We start from the raw sequence: 17,630 nt of genomic DNA, 5'->3' as shown, positions 1-17,630 counted from the left end.
CAGCCCGCCTGAGCCCATCTTGTGCCAGTCCGCCGATCCTGCTTCCCCCCTTGCTTGTTCCAGTCCATCTGCTCCAGCCTGTTTGTTCCAATCCATCTGCTTCAGCCTGCTTGTTCCAGTCCAATTGCTCTAGTGTGCTCCAGTCCGCCTGCTCCAGCTCGTTCCAGTCTGCATGATCCCATCTTGTTCCAGTCCGCCGATCCAGCTTTCCCTGCTTGCTCCAGTGTTCCAGCCCGACTTTTCCAGCTTCTCCCTGCTTGTTCCAGCCCATCTGCTCCAGCCAACTTGCTCAGGTACACCTGCTCCAGCCTACCTACTCCAGTACATCTGCTCCAGCGTGCTCCAGCCCGCCTGAACCAGCTTCTCCCTGCTTGTTCCAGCCCATCTGCTCCAGCCTACTTGCTCCGGCACACCTGCTCCAGCACTTCTGCTCCAGCATGTTCCAGTCCGCCTGATCCAGCTCCTCCCTGCTTGTTCCAGTACAGCATGTTCCAGTCTGCCTGAACCAGCTTCTCCCTGCTTACTTCAGTACCTGCTCCAGCCTGCCTGCTCAAGTACATCTGCTCCAGCGTGTTCCAATCCGCCTGAACCTGCTTCTCCCTGCTTGCTTCAGTCCATCTGCTCCAGCCTGCTTGCTCCAGCTTCTCCCTGCTCGTTCCTGTTCATCTGCACCAGCTTGTTCCAGCTAGCCTATCAGTCATTGACTTACTTGCCTGCCTACTAGCTTGCTAACTCATCAGCCATTAACTTACCTGCCTGCCTGCCAACTTGTCAGCCCAACACTTACCTCCTCTCCAGCACCTCCCTGCTCGTTCCTGTCCATCAGCTCCATCATGCCCCAAACCGCCTGCTAGCTTATCACCCATTATTTACCTGCCAACTTGACAGCCATTGACTTATCTGCTCCACCCCGCCTGCAAGCTTGGCAGCCACTGCCTAACTTGCCTGCCAGCCACTGACTTAACCAATCTCCAGTTCATCAATCCCTCCAACTCCAAACTTCCGGCTCTTCGCTCTATCTACCTGCTTCTCACCTCAGTCACTACACTTACACCTGTCACATCGCAATCACTACTTATGGCCCCTGTCCACATCCTCTTCCTTGCCCTGTCCCTTCCTAATCTTTTTCCCCTCCCCTTACCCCTGTCTACCGCTGGAACTCATTGCCCACCTGTGTTCCCTCCCGTCCTGCCTGCTACGGCAACACCCTACTCACCCTCATCCCTCACCACCTCTCCATCTGTCTTGTCCCCCTCCTCCTTCCTAGCCCTTAATCTCCAACACCTCCTTCCTGCCATTAACCCTTCACCATTCCTCCTAAGTGCACCCCGTCTTCGTCGCCTTCGTCGCCCGACCTCCCCCACCCTCCTCCGCACTCTCTTACTCCTTCTCCTGCTCTCCGCGGGAGACATTAATCCTAATCCTGGCCCCCCTCACCTGTCCTCCTATCCATGCAAACGATTCCGTGACGTCTCCAACCTCGTCTCTATTCCCCTCCTCCCCCCCTCTTCCCTCCCCTTCTCATGCGCCTTGTGGAATGCCCACTCGATCTGCAACAAACTGCCCTTCACCCACGATCTCTTCATCTCTCGTTCCCTCCAACTGCTCGCCCTAACCGAAACCTGGCTCTCCCCTGATGACTCTGCCTCAGTCGCGGCCCTTTGTCATGGAGGTTATCTCTTCTCCCACACTCCCCGCCCAGATGGCCGTGGCGGAGGCGTCGGGTTACTTCTCTCGCCCTCCTGTAGTTTCCAACTCCTCCTCCTACCGCAATCTCACCGCTTCTCGTCCTTTGAAGCTCACTCCATCCGGCTATTCTACCCACTACCACTCAGAGTTGCAGTCATCTACCGCCCCCCTGATAAACCCCTCTCTTCATTCCTTACTGACTTCGACGCTTGGCTCACCGTCTTTCTTGATCCCGCATCTCCATCCCTCATTCTTGGCGATTTTAACATCCACGTTGACAACCCATCCAACTCCTACGCTTCTAAATTCCTTACTCTGATATCCGCCTTTAACCTCCAACTATGCTCTACCACCCCTACTCACCGTGATGGCCACTGTCTCGACCTCGTTCTCTTCTCTTCCTGCTCACCTTCCAATTTCTGCACCTCAGTCCTTCCTATCTCAGATCATCACCTAATCACCCGCACACTTCATCACCCTCCCCCTCTACCTCGCCCAACTATAACCACTGCCTTCAGGAATCTCCAAGCTGTCGACCCCCCTACCCTATCCTCTCACATCTCCACTCTCTTCCCTTCCATTTCGTCTTCTGAATCTGTCGACACGGCTGTCTCTACCTACAATGAAATTCTCTCCACTGCTCTGGATACCCTAGCACCATCTGTCTCTCGCCCCACTAAGCGCATTAATCCTCAGCCCTGGTTAACCCCTTGCATCCGTTACCTCCGCTCCTGCACCCGATCCGCTGAACGTCTCTGGAGAAAATCTCGCATCCTGTCAGACTTCACCCATTACAAATTCATGCTATCCTCCTTCCAATCCTCCCTATTCCTTGCCAAACAGGAATATTATTCTCAATTAACCAATTCTCTTGGCTCCAACCCTCGTCGCCTCTTCGCCACCCTCAACTCCTTACTTAAAGTACCCTCCACTCCCACCCCCCCCTCACTCTCTCCTCAAACACTAGCTGACTACTTCCACGATAAAGTACAGAAGATAAACCTTGAATTCACTTCCAAGCCTTCTCCTCCCTGTGGCTTCTTAACCCACTCCCTCAACCAACCTAACCTGGCCTCCTTCCCCTCCTTCCCTGAGATCACCGAAGAGGAAACTGCTCGCGTTCTTTCTTCCTCTAAGTGCACCACCTGTTCCTCTGATCCCATTCCCACCAACCTGCTTACCAACATCTCTCCTACAGTTAACCCCTCCATCTGTCACATCCTCAATCTCTCTCACTCCACTGCTACGTTCCCTGACACCTTCAAGCACGCTGTAATCACTCCACTTCTCAAAAAAGCATCGCTTGACCCCACCTGTCCCTCCAGCTACCGCCCCATCTCTCTTCTACCCTTCCTCTCCAAATTACTTGAACGTGCTGTCCACAGCCGCTGCCTTGAATTCTTCTCCTCTCAGGCCGTCCTCGACCCGCTTCAATCCAGCTTTCGCCCACTACACTCAACAGAAACAGCACTCTCTAAAGTCTGCAATGACCTGTTCCTTGCCAAATCCAAAGGTCACTATTCCATACTCATCCTCCTCGACCTATCTGCCGCCTTTGACACCGTCAATCATAAGTTACTTCTTGACACACTGTCCTCATTTGGATTCCAGGGCTCCGTCCTTTCCTGGTTCTCCTCGTATCTTTCCCATCGCACCTTCAGAGTATTTTCTAATGGCTCTTCTTCCACCCCCGTCCCGCTCTCTGTTGGGATCCCTCAAGGATCTGTCCTTGGACCGCTTCTTTTCTCGATATACACCTCTTCCCTGGGCTCCTTGATCTCATCACATGGATTCCAGTACCATCTCATAAGCATAAGCACCGCCATACTGGGAAAAGACGAAGGGTCCATCAAGCCCAGCATCCTGTCTCCGACAGCGGCCAATCCAGGCTTCAAGAACCCGGCACCCCCCCCCCCCCCCCAGAAAAAATTAATAATGTTCAATGGACTTTTCCCTCAGGAATCTGTCCAAACCCTCTTTAAATTCCGTGACAGGATGCTGATCCCTGGAGAATACCCAGTCACATCCCATTCACTAACAAACTATAACAGTGTTGTCTCGAACTCTCAATGCCCCCCCCCCCCCCCCCCCACCCAGATGCACTCACATACTGCAGTTACTCCTTCTCTTCCCTAATTCTCATTGCATAATATTTAGCAGCCACAAGGGGGCAGAAAATTGGATTATGGAACATAGAAGGAATTTGTATGTCTTAGGTTTAAGTGCCATTATGCCTATGACCCCTCCCCCTATGCTGACGACACCCAGCTTTACCTCTCCACTCCCGACATCACAGTCGAAACCCAGGCCAAAGTCTCGGCCTGCCTCTCCGACATCGCTGCCTGGATGTCCAACCGGCATCTGAAACTGAACATGGCTAAGACTGAGCTCCTTGTCTTCCCACCCAAACCCTCTTCTCCTCTTCCCCCACTCTCCGTCTCTGTTGACAATGCCCTCATCCTCCCCGTCTCTTCAGCCCGCAATCTCGGAGTCATTTTCGACTCCTCCCTCTCCTTCTCTGCCCATATCCAGCAGACAGCTAAGACCTGTCGCTTCTTCCTCTATAATATTAGCAAAATTCGCCCATTCCTTTCTGAACAGACCACCCGAACTCTCGTCCACTCACTCGTTACCTCTCGTCTTGACTATTGCAACCTTCTCCTCTCTGGCCTCCCGCTTAGCCACCTATCCCCCCTTCAATCTGTCCAAAACTCCGCCGCACGTCTTATCTACCGCGTGAACCGATACTCTCATATCACCCCTCTCCTCAAGTCGCTTCACTGGCTCCCGATCCACTACCGTATACAATTCAAGCTTCTCTTATTGACCTTCAAGTGCACTCAATCTGCAGCCCCCCACTACCTCTCTACCCTCCTCTCCCCATATGTTCCCATCCATAACCTCCGCTCTCAGGACAAATCACTCCTATCTGTACCCTTCTCCACCACCACTAACTCCAGACTCCGCCCCTTCTGCCTCGCCTCACCTTATGCCTGGAACAGACTTCCTGAGCCCATACGCCGTGCGCCCTCCCTGACCATTTTCAAGTCCTTACTCAAGGCCCATCTCTTCTCCCTTGCTTTTGGCGCCTAACCACCTTCCCTATTCCATATACATACACCGACTACATAGCTTATTACCTTTAGATTGTAAGCTCTCTTGAGCAGGGACTGTCCTTCCCCTTGTCTAAACTTGTACTGTGCTGCGTAACCCTGGCAGCGCTATAGAAATGCTAAGTAGTAGTAGTAGTAGTCACCCCTGATTCCCTCCAGTAGTCATCTGGTCATTTAGGGCACCTTTTTATGCCTTTTTCATTCTAAAAACAGGTCTAGCTCAAAACATGTTAGTTGTAGTCCTGAACGATTTTGTTTATTGCTGAAAAACGTCCAAGTCTTAGGAACACACAAATCCCGCCCCGACATGCCCCCTTGAGATTTGGATGCACTGCAGAAGAACAGCATAGAAAAACGTCTGAAAAATAGGCTTTGAAAATACTGTGAGAAAAACATCCAAATGCTGCTTTATGTCGCTTTTTAGACATTTTTCTCTTTCGAAAGTGAGCCCCATAGTGACCTATGTAATTTTGTAAGTCTGTATGCTTTGAAAATGTTACTTTGTAAGCCAAGGTGCTTTGAAAATATGCCTCTGTCTCTTTTCTATGCCTCCAGTGCATTAAGATTGGAACCTGCTTAGGTCTTATGCAGGATATAAATGAAATAAATAAATTTATTTATTTGTATATTGTTCCTTTAAGATTTCTTTGGCAAAAGTTTCCAAAGTTAGGTACCTAAGGGGTCCTTTTACTAAGGTGCGCTAAAGAATGGCCTGTGGTAGTGTAGACACATGTTTTGGGGCATGCACAGAATCATTTTTCAGCGCACCTGCGAAAAATGTCTTTTTAAACTTTTTGCCGAAAATGGACGTACAGCAAAATGAAAATTGCCGTGCGTCCGTTTTGAGTCTGAGACCTTACCGCCAGCCATTGACCTAGCGATAAAGTCTCACGTGGTAACCAGGCGGTAATGACCTACGTGCGCCAAATGCCACTTGGCACGCGTAGCTGACGCACGCCAGAAAATAAAATATATTTTTTGGGCGCATGTAGTGGATGCATGCCAAAAATGAAATTACCACAAGGACCATGTGGTAGCCGTGCGGTAACTCCATTTTGGTGCGTGTTGGGTGCTCGTAGATGCTTATGCAGCTTAGTAAAAGGGCCTCTAAATCATCCCCTTTTGGAAACCGACTAGGGCTGAGCACCTAAAGTTAGGAGCCCAGAAAGTGGGTTTCTATGAAGGTGGAGTTAGGTAGAGGAAAAAAGATAAGCACTTGGGACTTATTTAACACCAAGCACTTAACTGATGGGTCTATTTACTGCTGCAATAACACATTATCACATGCTAAATGCTGAAATCTATGCTTAGCACAGCATAACAATGTGCACTATTTATCTTCCCATAAGTGAAGAGCAATACACAACACAGCACATTATTGCAGCAGATACAGTGGAGGTTCAATGTGGTGGCTAGATAGCCATCTCAGCATTGACCTCCTCTTTGCCAGCTCTGCTTTTTTTTTCCCCTGCATTTTTTTTTCTAAGAATACCTAAACCTTTTTCCAAGAATACCTAAACCTAAGGGTTAGAATTCAACAATCTGTTGAAGCCAGCCAGTTTACCATGCAGAATTTTGTTGACTCTTATCCTCATAGTAGCCATTGAGAGGGGGGCTTCTATTTGGGGAATGAGGCTTCACTCAGTCCTTTGAGCCCTGCTTTGCCCCCCAAGTAAACAGGTGCCTGGAGGAACGTTTGACTGATGCTGCAAGGAGCAATAAAGTTTTTTTCTGATCTGCAGTCATGGGTGGGGGGGGGGGGGACTCTGGAGAATGTCTCAAGAGCCTGGAGGTTGGATTGCAGTAATGAAAACGGATGTGGAAGTGCAAGTTGGAGTGCTGTAGAGAAAAGGTGGTCAAGTATATAATATCACGTTCATTGTTGATTTAATCTTGAATTGATAGTGAGTGTGACTATTGGGCATACTGGATGGACCATTCAGGTCTTTATCTGCCGTCACTTACTATGTTACTATATGTTACTATTACACTAACCCAACAGTACTGAGAATGGCAGAGAAATTTCTGGCAGCATGTTAACTCCAGGAGATTTTCAGTTTTTCTATGTCTCTTTCGATTGAACCATCTATTATCACCCTGGGCTCAGCAGTAGTGGTATGTTTCGCCACCTGATGCCTTTCCTACACATACTCTTCTTAAAGCTCAGACTTGGGAGTCTTGTCCGCTACTCATTCCCAGAGGATGGAGAAAATTGGTAATGAACTTACCCAATTTCATAGAGGAGGCAATTCTATATAGTGTTCTAAAATTTAGACACCAAAAATTTGAGCACTAAGCTAGTATTCTATAATGGTAAATTTGTGCACCAAAGCCAATATAGAATACTAGCGTAATTTAGGCATGCTCACTTATGCCATGTCTATAGCGGGTATAAATGTGTGCACTTAGATGATAACACTTACACGCGTCACAGTATTCTATAACATAAGTACATAAGAATATCCATAGTAGGTCCATTTAGCCCAGTATCCTGCTTCCAATAGTAGCCAACCCAGGTCACAAGTACCTGGCAGAAACCCAATTAGTGGCAACGTTCCATGCTACCAATCCCGGGGCAAGCAGTGGCTTCCCTCATGTCCATCTTAATAGCAGACTATGGACTTTTCCTCTAGGAACTTGTCCAAACCTTTTTTAAACCCAGATAAGCTAACCGCTGTTACTACATCCTCCGGCAATGAGTTCTAGAGCTTAACCAATCCACCCAGTTATGAAAGTCCACCTTCCAAACCTACCCGCCTAATCACTTCCTTCTTCTTCCCCTTACTTAATCTCCACATATTACTAATTGTATCTGATATCCTGGAATGATTATATCATTACTAAACTATGTGAGCCACATTGAGCCTGCAAATAGGTGGGAAAATGTGGGATACAAATGCAATAAATAAATAATAACTATTCTTTGAGTGAAAAAATATTTCCTCCTGTTTGTTTTAAAAGTACTTCCGTGTAATTTCATTGAATGTCCCCTGGTATTTGTACTTTTTTTTTTTTTTTTTTGAAAGAGTGAAAAATCGGTTCACTTTTACCCGTTGTACACCACTCAGGATTTTGTAAACCTCAATCATATCGCCTCTCAGCCATTTCTTTTCCAAGCTGAAGAGTCCTAACCTTTTTAGCCTTTCCTCATATGAGAGGATTTCCATCCCCTTTATAATTTTAGTCACTCTTCTTTGAACCTTTTCTAATTCCATTATATCTTTTTTTGCGACCCACCCATGGCCCATCTATATGCCTGCTCCCCTTGCAGTTATGTGCTAAAGTACTTAGGCGCTGCCCTATAGAATAGCATTTAAGTGCAGTTATGCATGTAACTGCTGTTCATCCTTGTTTTGGCGCATAATTTACATTTTGGTGCCTAAAGTTACATGCCAAATTGACGCCTAACAGCATCCTATATACAATTAGGGAGAACTATCTCCCTGGTTGGATGATGGTAGATGGGCAACAAAGAGGAAGGACTGGGAGACTTGTCGACTGATAACCAAGATTTGACTAACTACTGGAATCCTCTGGGAAAGAGGTGGTTAAATGGACAACCACGTTGATATCTCTTTTTTATTTCTTTGTCCACGACGAAGACTCAGTGATGCGCTTTTATTCAACCACTAATAGGAGATTTTGTTGGGAAATTAGGTATGATTTTTCCTGACATTTGTAAGCAAAGCCAGGCGTGAAGGAAGCAATGCTATACAGCAGGTGGTGCTTTTTCTCAGAGCTAGCTTTGTGGTACATTAACTTTTTAAGTATGTCAGTAGGTTGAAAATACAGAGATTTTCTTCAAACCCACTCAGCTGAACTTTTTTCTAGATAGGAAGATGGCGACTTCGCTAAAGATTCCTGATGATGATCCAGGTCTTTAGGACTGTGTGATGTTTGGATTATAAGAACTTGCTTTGATTTCTTTTTTAATATTCTCTTGGGGTTTTTTGTTTTGTTTTCTCTTGGGTTCTCCATTTGTAGGCAAATTTCATGGATACACTTGTATTGAATTTTTTTGTATGCTTCACATGACTGGATTAATGTTCTTCTGCCAAGTTATTTTTTGATGCAATTGTAATGACTGGATAAATACAAAATTAAATGTGTTTTATAAAATGCAATAATTAATATTAAAATAGCTATCATTGATTGTGGAAAAACTGTGATCCATGATAAGCCCTGAAAACTTAACTACATCCCAAGAGCTGTAGCTAACTTTCCTCTTGAGAGCATTAGCAGGCTAATATGCCTGTCGATGCTGTTTGCCGGGCAGCTGCACTCCACCCTAGGCCATGAGGTTAAAAGGACAGTAGATCCAGAGAGACTTATCCAAAGATACATATGCATATTTTCCTCCCCACCCCCCACTAGCATCAGCTTTTCTAGAGATGAATAATTTCTAGAGCTTTTGAGGTATAGGAAATATGAATTTGGGATGGGAGGAAGTATATTTTGCTTTGCTTTTTAGCTTTTTGACCAAAGAAGAATCTGGGGGATATATTGCTCTCTTGTTTCTATGGGTTTACAAGTTTCTGGGAAAATCCATTGACTCAGTAAATCCACATATGTTTTTTTTCCTTTGGTAGGGTCCTATGTACTAAAGTATCAAGTGATGTCACAAACTTGCACTTTGCATGAAAATTAGCACAAAATCCCTGGCAATGCACAAAAATGTCAAAGTTCAGACGTTTTATGATATTTTTCATTTGAAGTGTACTTTTGTGAAGTTACTTTGTAGAAGTTCATGTCGCAATAATAAACTTTTCACACAAAGGGGCTCATTTTTCAAAGCACTTAGACTGAAAAGTTCCATAGGTTACTGTGTAATTTGTAAGTCTAAGCGCTTTGAAAATACTCCTCAAAGTCTGCATTGTGTGAAACATTATGTAAATTTTGGTGCTTATGAGCTGCTGCAATGCAAAATCATTCAAAAACAGCTCATTGATTAAAAAATATTTTGCAGGTTACTACATAGTCCCCTTATGCATTTAAATTTTTTTTTTAGTTCAAATAATTTTAAACACATGTAGGCTGCCTTATGGAAATATATATCATCACTAGCCAACTGCAGGTGATGTTCCTGATGCATCGGTTTTATGTCACTTGCAGGCTTGTCTGTTCTATAAGAAAATTAGAAGTAGATTACTGTTCTGAAAGCTTTGCATGTCTGCACTTGTGATTGTCACACTGCTTTAATACATTTCTCTACAGTACTCAGCAACTTCCAGCCATTTCTGCTGATTTCAGTGATTCTTCAAAGCCACAGAAGCTGCTGTTTGAAGATCTTGAAGAATCAGATTCCTCTTTACATAGTAAGCAATGGAATATGTACTTTTATTTATTTATTTATTTATTGCATTTGTACCCCACATTTTCCCACCTCTTTGCAGGCTCAAAGAGTAATACATTTGTAATGTGGTATTCTTGACACATAATGATGATTCCTATTTTACCTACTTTTAGTAGCACTATGGACATACAGTGATGTGAAGAAGTTCCTCCTCTCCCCCTCCTGATTTTCCCTGTTTATTTATTTATTATTCATTTATTTATTTAGATTTTGCTCACACCTTTTTCAGTAGTAGCTCAAGGTGAGTTACATTCAGGTATACTGGATATTTCTCTGGCCCAGGAGGGCTCACAATCTAAGTTTGTACATGAGGCAATGGAGGGTTAAGTGACTTGCCCAAGATCACAAGGAGCAGCAGCGGGATTATCACGTTAATGTCACACTGTATGGTTTCTGCAGTGGCGTACAGAGGGTGGGGCGGTCCGCCCCAGGTGCATGCTGCAGGAGGGGTGCAGGGAGCAGCCGCGTGGCTGTCGGCTCCTCTGGTTCCCTGCTCCCTCTTCTGTTACTTTCTGTTCCAGGGCAGAGGGAGCAGGGAACAGGCTGAGCCGACAGCCGTGCGGCTGCTGCCAGCACCCCAGCAGGTAAGAAGAGTGCACCCGGAGGGTGGTCTTGGAGGTGATGCACCGGGTGGGGGGGGGACGACATGATGATGTGCCGGGGGGGGGGGGGGGGGTGACGCTACGCCCGGAGGAAGAGGTTGCGTAGCGGTGAACCGCCCCGTGTGGCAGTCGACCAAGGAACGCCACTGGGTTTCTGATCTTTAAACAAAATGTAATCAGTTTTAGACAAAGGGGGAAATGGGACTTGATATACCGCCATTCTGAGGTTTTTGCAACATTCAAAGCGGTTTACATGTATTCAGGTACTTATTTTGTACCAGGGGCAATGGAGGGTTAAGTGACTTGCCCAGAGTCACAAGGAGCTGCAGTGGGAATTGAACTCAGTTCCCCAGGATCAAAGTCCACTGCACTAACCACTAGTCTACTCCTCCACAAAGAGTACCTGAGTAATTTTTTTTTAATTATTTCATTTATTTAAGGAACAAAGTTATCCAACACCCATATCACCCATGTGAAAAAGTAACTGCTCCCTAAAATTAATAACTAGTTGCACCACCTTTAGCAGCAATAATTACAACCAAACATTTCCTATAATTTGATATCAGTCTTTCACATTGCTGTTGAGGAATCTTAGCCCATTCTTTTCAGAACTACTTTAATTTAGACATTTGAAGGGTTGCGTGCATGAACTGCTTTTTTCAGATTCTGCCACAGCATCTCTATTGGGTTTAGTTCAGGACCTTGACTAGGCAAATCCAGAACTTTAATTTTTTTTTCACCTCAGCCATTCTGATGTAGACTTGTTTCATGTTTTGGATCATTGTCTTAATGCATACCCCAATAATGCTTCAGCTCCAGTTCATGGACATATGACTGGACATTCTCCTTAAGAATTTTCTGATACAGTGCAGAATTCATGTTTGCTTCAATAATTGTAAGTCTTCCAGGTCCTGAGGCAGCAAAACGTAATAGGACCTGTGTTGTCCAAAGAGTTCCACTTTTACTCATCCTTTTATAGAACATTATTGGGGATCATCCAGATGTGTTTTTGCAAATGTGAGACAAGTATTGGTATTACTTTTGGATAACAATGGTTTTTGCCTTTCTGTACTCCTGTGAATCCCATTTTTGCCTAGTCTTATTGTGGAGTTGTGAACACTGAACATGGAGTCTAGAGAGGCCTGCAAATTCTTTGGATGCTCTTCTGAGATGTTTTGTGACTTCCCAGATGAATTGTTGCTTTGCTCTTGGAGTAATTTTGGTAGGCATGCCTGGGAATATTCACCACTTTTCCAAGTCTACTTCAAATGGGATAATGGCTCTCACTGTGGTTTGGTGAAGTTCCATAACTTTAGAAATGGCTTTGTAACCCTTTCCAGGTTGATATAGTTGAACAACGTTTGTATCTTATCTCTTCTGGAATTTTCTTGATCATGGCATAGCAGTTCTTGTAGAAACTTTGTGATGACTACTTCACTCTCATGATAAGATTCAATATATAGTGAGGTTTAGATTCAACAGGGCTGGCTGCAATCAAGCCTGTCTGTGTTCAGTCAGCTAAATCTGATTTATTATCAATTAAATTTGGTCAATTGGTTGAGTACGGTAACTAAGGAGGCAGTTAGTTTTTCACATGGGTGATATAGGTGTTGCATAACTTTTGTTACGTAAATAAATGAAGTAATAATTTAAAAACTGTCGTGTTTACTCAGGTTCATTTTGTCTAATATTACATTTTGTTAATTTGAATTCAATTTAATACATCTTATAGTCTGCAAATTTCTGTCTAAGACTATACAGTGTGAAATACGATTAAAAAGTTCCAACAAAAACACAGTACATTATAAGTAAAATAAACCTACCCCTTCCCCCAGTACCGTCATCCTCAGAAAAAGGAAAGAAAAAAACAATGAGCAAACAACCAGGTCTTAATCACTTTCGAAATACTGTTGAATGCTTAAGCACCTTAACCATTCAATGTGACTTATATGCAATAATAGGGAAATCAGGAGGAGAGAAAAACATTTTCACATAATTTTAGCTATTAGTAGTAGTAACTTGAAGCTTTGAAGATAAAGTATGTAAGTTTTTTTTCTTTGAAAATTTTCTAAAACATATTTTTAAAAAATCTAACTCCTTTCCAGTAGTAGCTCAGGGCTTATGAATTTAGGACTAAATTTACTAAAAGACACTACTACACATTAACACATGTTAATTACCGCGGGTTCCATTTTGTGCAATGAGAACTTTTTGCTAATAATGCACATTAATGGCATTAATAATGTAGTAGTGCACTTGAGTAGTCCTAAGTCTGTACCTGAGGCAACAAAGTATGAAGTGACTTGGTCAAGGTCACAAGGAGCATCAGTGGGATTTGAACCCTAGTTTCTCTGGTTCTGAGCCAGCCGCTCTAATCACTAGGCTACTCCTCCACTGATGGGTGCGAGCACAAAAATACCTGCTCATGTTTTGCCTAATATACCCGCAACCGAGGTTACTTGAGCATAGAGTTCTCATATGCATGTAGTATACCTCGTGTGTAATTTTAACTCTCCAAACCCAGTCCTGCATTGAGAATCACCCACATTGTTTTGCTAGGCAGGTGTAATTTAGTCACTCAAAGTGGCTATATGTAGCTGTGGTTTTCACCCCCTTAGGTCTGGAATTGCCCTCTCCGTGTGCAAGGGTAATCCATATTTATGAGAACAGTTAGTGCAGCAGCTGTTTCATTTTATTTAGCTGCACTGGTAACTATGCTTTCAAAATCTTCCAAAACTTATTTTTCCCTTTAGACAGTAAATAGAATGAGCAAGAACAAGAGGAATCTTATAATGTTGTAATTTGTTCTAACCACTGACTGAATTATTGAAAAATACTTTTGAAAGTGCTGTAGCTTTGAAGTTTGCCATTAAACACTGAAATCTGAACATGTCTCCTTTGCGTGTACAATTAAGTTGCTCTTAACAAGACACATTTACAACCAAAAAAGAAAGGTATTCTTTTGTAAAGATTGATGCATGGAAATGGTTGGAAAATAAACAAAAAAAAACCAGATGATAATGGATTGTGTTTTCACAAGTCCCTCTCACAGATCAGATTCTGTTGTATTATTATTTACAGAGGTATTAGATATATGCAGACATATATAATAATAGATGGTCACCACTTTCAAAACATATGATCTAACATAGAAGCCAGCTTTTCAAAATTATTGAAGGTGGTAAATGCAGCACAAATTACCCTTTCCTGGTCTGGCAGCATTCTGACTTTGTGGGTCCTAGGCACTTTTGCCTTCATGGGCCCCTCCCTCGGTGGCATTTAATATCTGACTGAGCTTTAATTTGAATTATATGTATATTTGATTTCTATTTTATGTGTTTGTATTCTATTTGTTGTGTATATTTTCAAGGCCAAAATGCAAGGCATGAAAATAACTTCTACTTCATTTTTATTCTTTCTGATTTAAAAACAAACATTTTCATGGGCCCTAGACACTGTACCTATTGAGGGGAATAATCGAACGGCGCCGGCGAAATTGATGGCCGGCCATCTTCGGGCCTGGCGCCGAAAGCGGATGGAGCCAAGCGTATTTTTGAAATACACTTGGCGCTGGCCAAATCGCTCGCCGGGTTTAGAATAGGATCACCGGCGGATCGCCGGGTTTAGATGAGATGGCCAGCTCCGATTTTCAGCCATAATGGAAACCGGACCCGGCCATCTCAAACCCAGCGAAATGCAAGCCCTTTGGTCATGGGGGGGGAGCCAGCATTTGTAGTGCACTGGCCCCCCTGACATGCCAGGACACCAACCGGGCACCCTAGGGGGCACTTAAAAAATCTTTAAAAAAAATTAGCTTCCAGGTGCATAGCACCCTTCCCTTGTGTGCTGAGCCCCCCAAATCCCCCCCAAACCCACTGCCCACAAGTCTACACCTTTACCATAGCCCTAAGGGGTGAAGGGGTCACCTACATGTGGGTACAGTGGGTTTTGGAGGTCTCAACATTAACCACCACAAATGTAACAAGTAGGGGGGGATGGGCCTGGGTCCAGCTGCCTGAAGTGCACTGCAGCCACTAAAACCTGCTGCAGGGACATGCATACTGCTGTCAGGGAGCTGGGTATGACATTTGAGGCTGGCATACAGGCTTGCAAAAAATGTTTTAATTTTTTTTTGTGTGTGTGGGAGGGGGTTGGTGACCACTTCGGGAGTAAGGGGGGGTGATCCCTGCTTCCCTCCGGTGGTCATCTGGTCAGTTGTGGCTCTTTTTTGGGACTTGGTCCTAAAAATACATGGACCAAGTCCGCCCGGCGAAATACTCGTTCGAGCTGGCGTTTTTTTTTTCATAATAAGGTGAAGCCGGCCATCTTGTAACCCCGCCCCAACCCCCTTCCTGCTTTCGCTACCTTCCTAACACGCCCCCTTGAAGGTTGGCCGGCGCCGCAACGAAATAGCAATTGTGCCTGGCCAACACCGGCTTTCGATAATACCGATTTGGCCGGGATTGAGAGATCGCCGGCGATTTCCCGATTTGTGTTGGAAGATCGCCGGCGATCCCTTTTGAAAATAAGCCTGATTGTCTGACCTGGACACAGTAAAAGAGCACACTCAATATTGAGGATGCTCAGAAGCCACCAGCATCCACAGAGCAGGCTCCTCTGCAGTCTAATATTGTTATGTGTCTGTGGTTTTACCAGGCTTATTTGGACCTGTAATTGGTTTGGAAGATTTTTTAAAAACTTTTTTGGTGGCGATTTGAAGGTTTACATGTGTGTTTAAGTAGTGATTTTATAAAAGGTACTGCTTATTCATGTGTGCGTCCAGCATGCACAAATCTGAAGGGAGCAAGTTCTCAGTGTGGTTTGGATAGAACTTAAAATAGGAAAGATGGATATCATTTTGCAAAGAAGATACATATTCTTCAAAAATTTCCCCCTCGGCATTTACATCTGCTCCCAGGCATGAGTAGCTGCTAATTTTGGACTTGGGGTTTGGAGGGGCGATTTGAGGGGGAATTGCATTTACTTCCCTGGTGTCCAAAATCAGCTCTACAGCGAAAAAATTGAGTTTTGGAGCTCGACATCTTAATTGGGTCTTCTTCCAAGTGCATGTTAGCAAAGTCCATTACTTACACAGGTAGGTGGCAAAATCTGCTGCTTACAGATGTAAATGCCACTGTTTATTTGTACAAAGCCCCAAGTGATGCTACACTTTGTGTTAACTGTTCTCATTATACATGCCACCAAATACACATTTTCCCACGTTCAGCTAATCCTTTTGTAATACGTTGCAAATTTTTAACATCCTAACTTGGGTGTCCCATTTCGACCCATGCAAAATTGGACTTCACATGTTCTAAGCTGCTGTCTGCTGAGGGAAAGATGCTGTTGGATCTGCAGCATGTAAGTTTTCACCAAATTAAGGCAGTCAGAAAAGAAGCACAAAATACTGAGGTGGGGGGGGGGGGGGGGGGAGTAAGAAGGGATTCAAAATTACGATAAGGAGTGGTTAGTGTAAGATGCCTTACTGGAGATTAGTGATTGTTGGTGGAGAGGAGACAGAAAGCCCTGAGGATTCAGAATGTGCTCCCATATCTTAGTTCTTCATTGCAGGGGCCAGGAGCAGCTCCCATCAAACCTGATTGTGGTTCTCAACACAAAACTGACAAAAAAAATGGACTGAGTTTTGGAAAAGTGTTCTTCAATTAGGAATTAAGACGATTACATGATAGGGGAGGGATTGAGAAGGAAATACTGCTTTTTCCACTGCAGTTGTCCCAGTCGAGAAGGGATCTGATGCCCCTCATTCAGGTAACCCTTTTATCTTAAGTTATAGGTGTATTTTACTGAAATTTAGCATCATACCCTTGCAGAAGAAATATACCCATATTTCCTAATCAAGGGCTTCACACAAAACAAGATGCCGTATGTTTACTCTGTGGCAAACCAGTAGGTGGTGCTTACTCCCATTGTCCTTACCAAGTCCCATGCTGTCATAAGAAATTATTGAGATGACTTACTTATTCTTTCCAAGAAAAGACAGACATAAAGGGGGAATTCTAAAACTAATTGAACTGACATCAGTCCACCCAAATGCTTGTTAGCCACAGTGCTGCGAAACTTTCTTTTTTGTTTTATTATTATTATTATTATTATTTATAATTTTAAGAATACAACCACAAGCGATAAAGTAACAGGAATTATGAAACAACATATGCATGAAATAGTGAATATCATCACATCCAAAATGAAAAAAAAACAACAAGGTTCTCCTTAGATCACAAATTGGGGGGGGGGGGGGGGGGGGGGGGGGGAGAATTCAAATATCAAGGAGATAAAAGAAAAAAAAAAGAGAAATACCATAGAAAGTAAAGCTTAATGTGAGATATGAAACTTCATTATTCTTTAAAACCTGAAGTCCCAATACTGATCTGCCCTAGATCTATGAAAGTCTTCAGCTGTTCTGGCATGAAGAAAACATATTTTATTCTAGCAAAACGGACCAAACGCTTGCAGGGATAAGTTAAGAGAAAAGTAGCCCAAGGGTCCTTGGTGTCCTGTCTCAGTGCTAAAAAAGCTTTCCTCCTCTCCTGCATGCTCTTATGTACATCAGGATGCACCCAGATATGTTGCCCACAAAACAAAGTTTATGAATTCTGAAAGTAAAGCCCAAGAATAGCATTAAGTCTTGCTCAAAGACAAATGATGCTAATAAAGTAGCTGCCTCAGATATATCAGTCAGTGAGTCTTCCAGTATGGCTGAGATATTATTAACATCAATCTTCTCAACTTGTGAAGGACCAGCTGGTAATTCCCCAGATGCTGTTTTAGAAACAAGAAGGTAATATGCCTTTTAAAGGAGGAATGGCTTCAAAGGAAATTTTAAATATTTTTCAACAGTATATTTATGAAATA

General features: G+C 43.9%; 1 protein-coding gene across 5 annotated transcripts in view; it reads left to right on the top strand.

Moving 5' to 3' along the window:
• OFD1 (OFD1 centriole and centriolar satellite protein) overlaps positions 1 to 17,630 on the top strand; it is a 136,260-nt gene that overhangs the window by 77,511 nt on the left and 41,119 nt on the right. For all 5 annotated transcript variants that reach the window (XM_030201583.1, XM_030201582.1, XM_030201581.1 and 2 more), the window contains one exon: positions 10,017 to 10,117. In XM_030201583.1, coding sequence (XP_030057443.1) covers positions 10,017 to 10,117 — 101 coding nt within the window. The remainder of the gene's footprint in view (positions 1 to 10,016; positions 10,118 to 17,630) is intronic.

Source organism: Microcaecilia unicolor, chromosome 4 (assembly GCF_901765095.1).
Source record: "Microcaecilia unicolor chromosome 4, aMicUni1.1, whole genome shotgun sequence".
Taxonomy (NCBI): Eukaryota; Metazoa; Chordata; class Amphibia; order Gymnophiona; family Siphonopidae; genus Microcaecilia; species Microcaecilia unicolor.
Note: the sequence above shows the minus strand (reverse complement) of the source record. Positions and strands in the feature narration are given on the sequence as shown.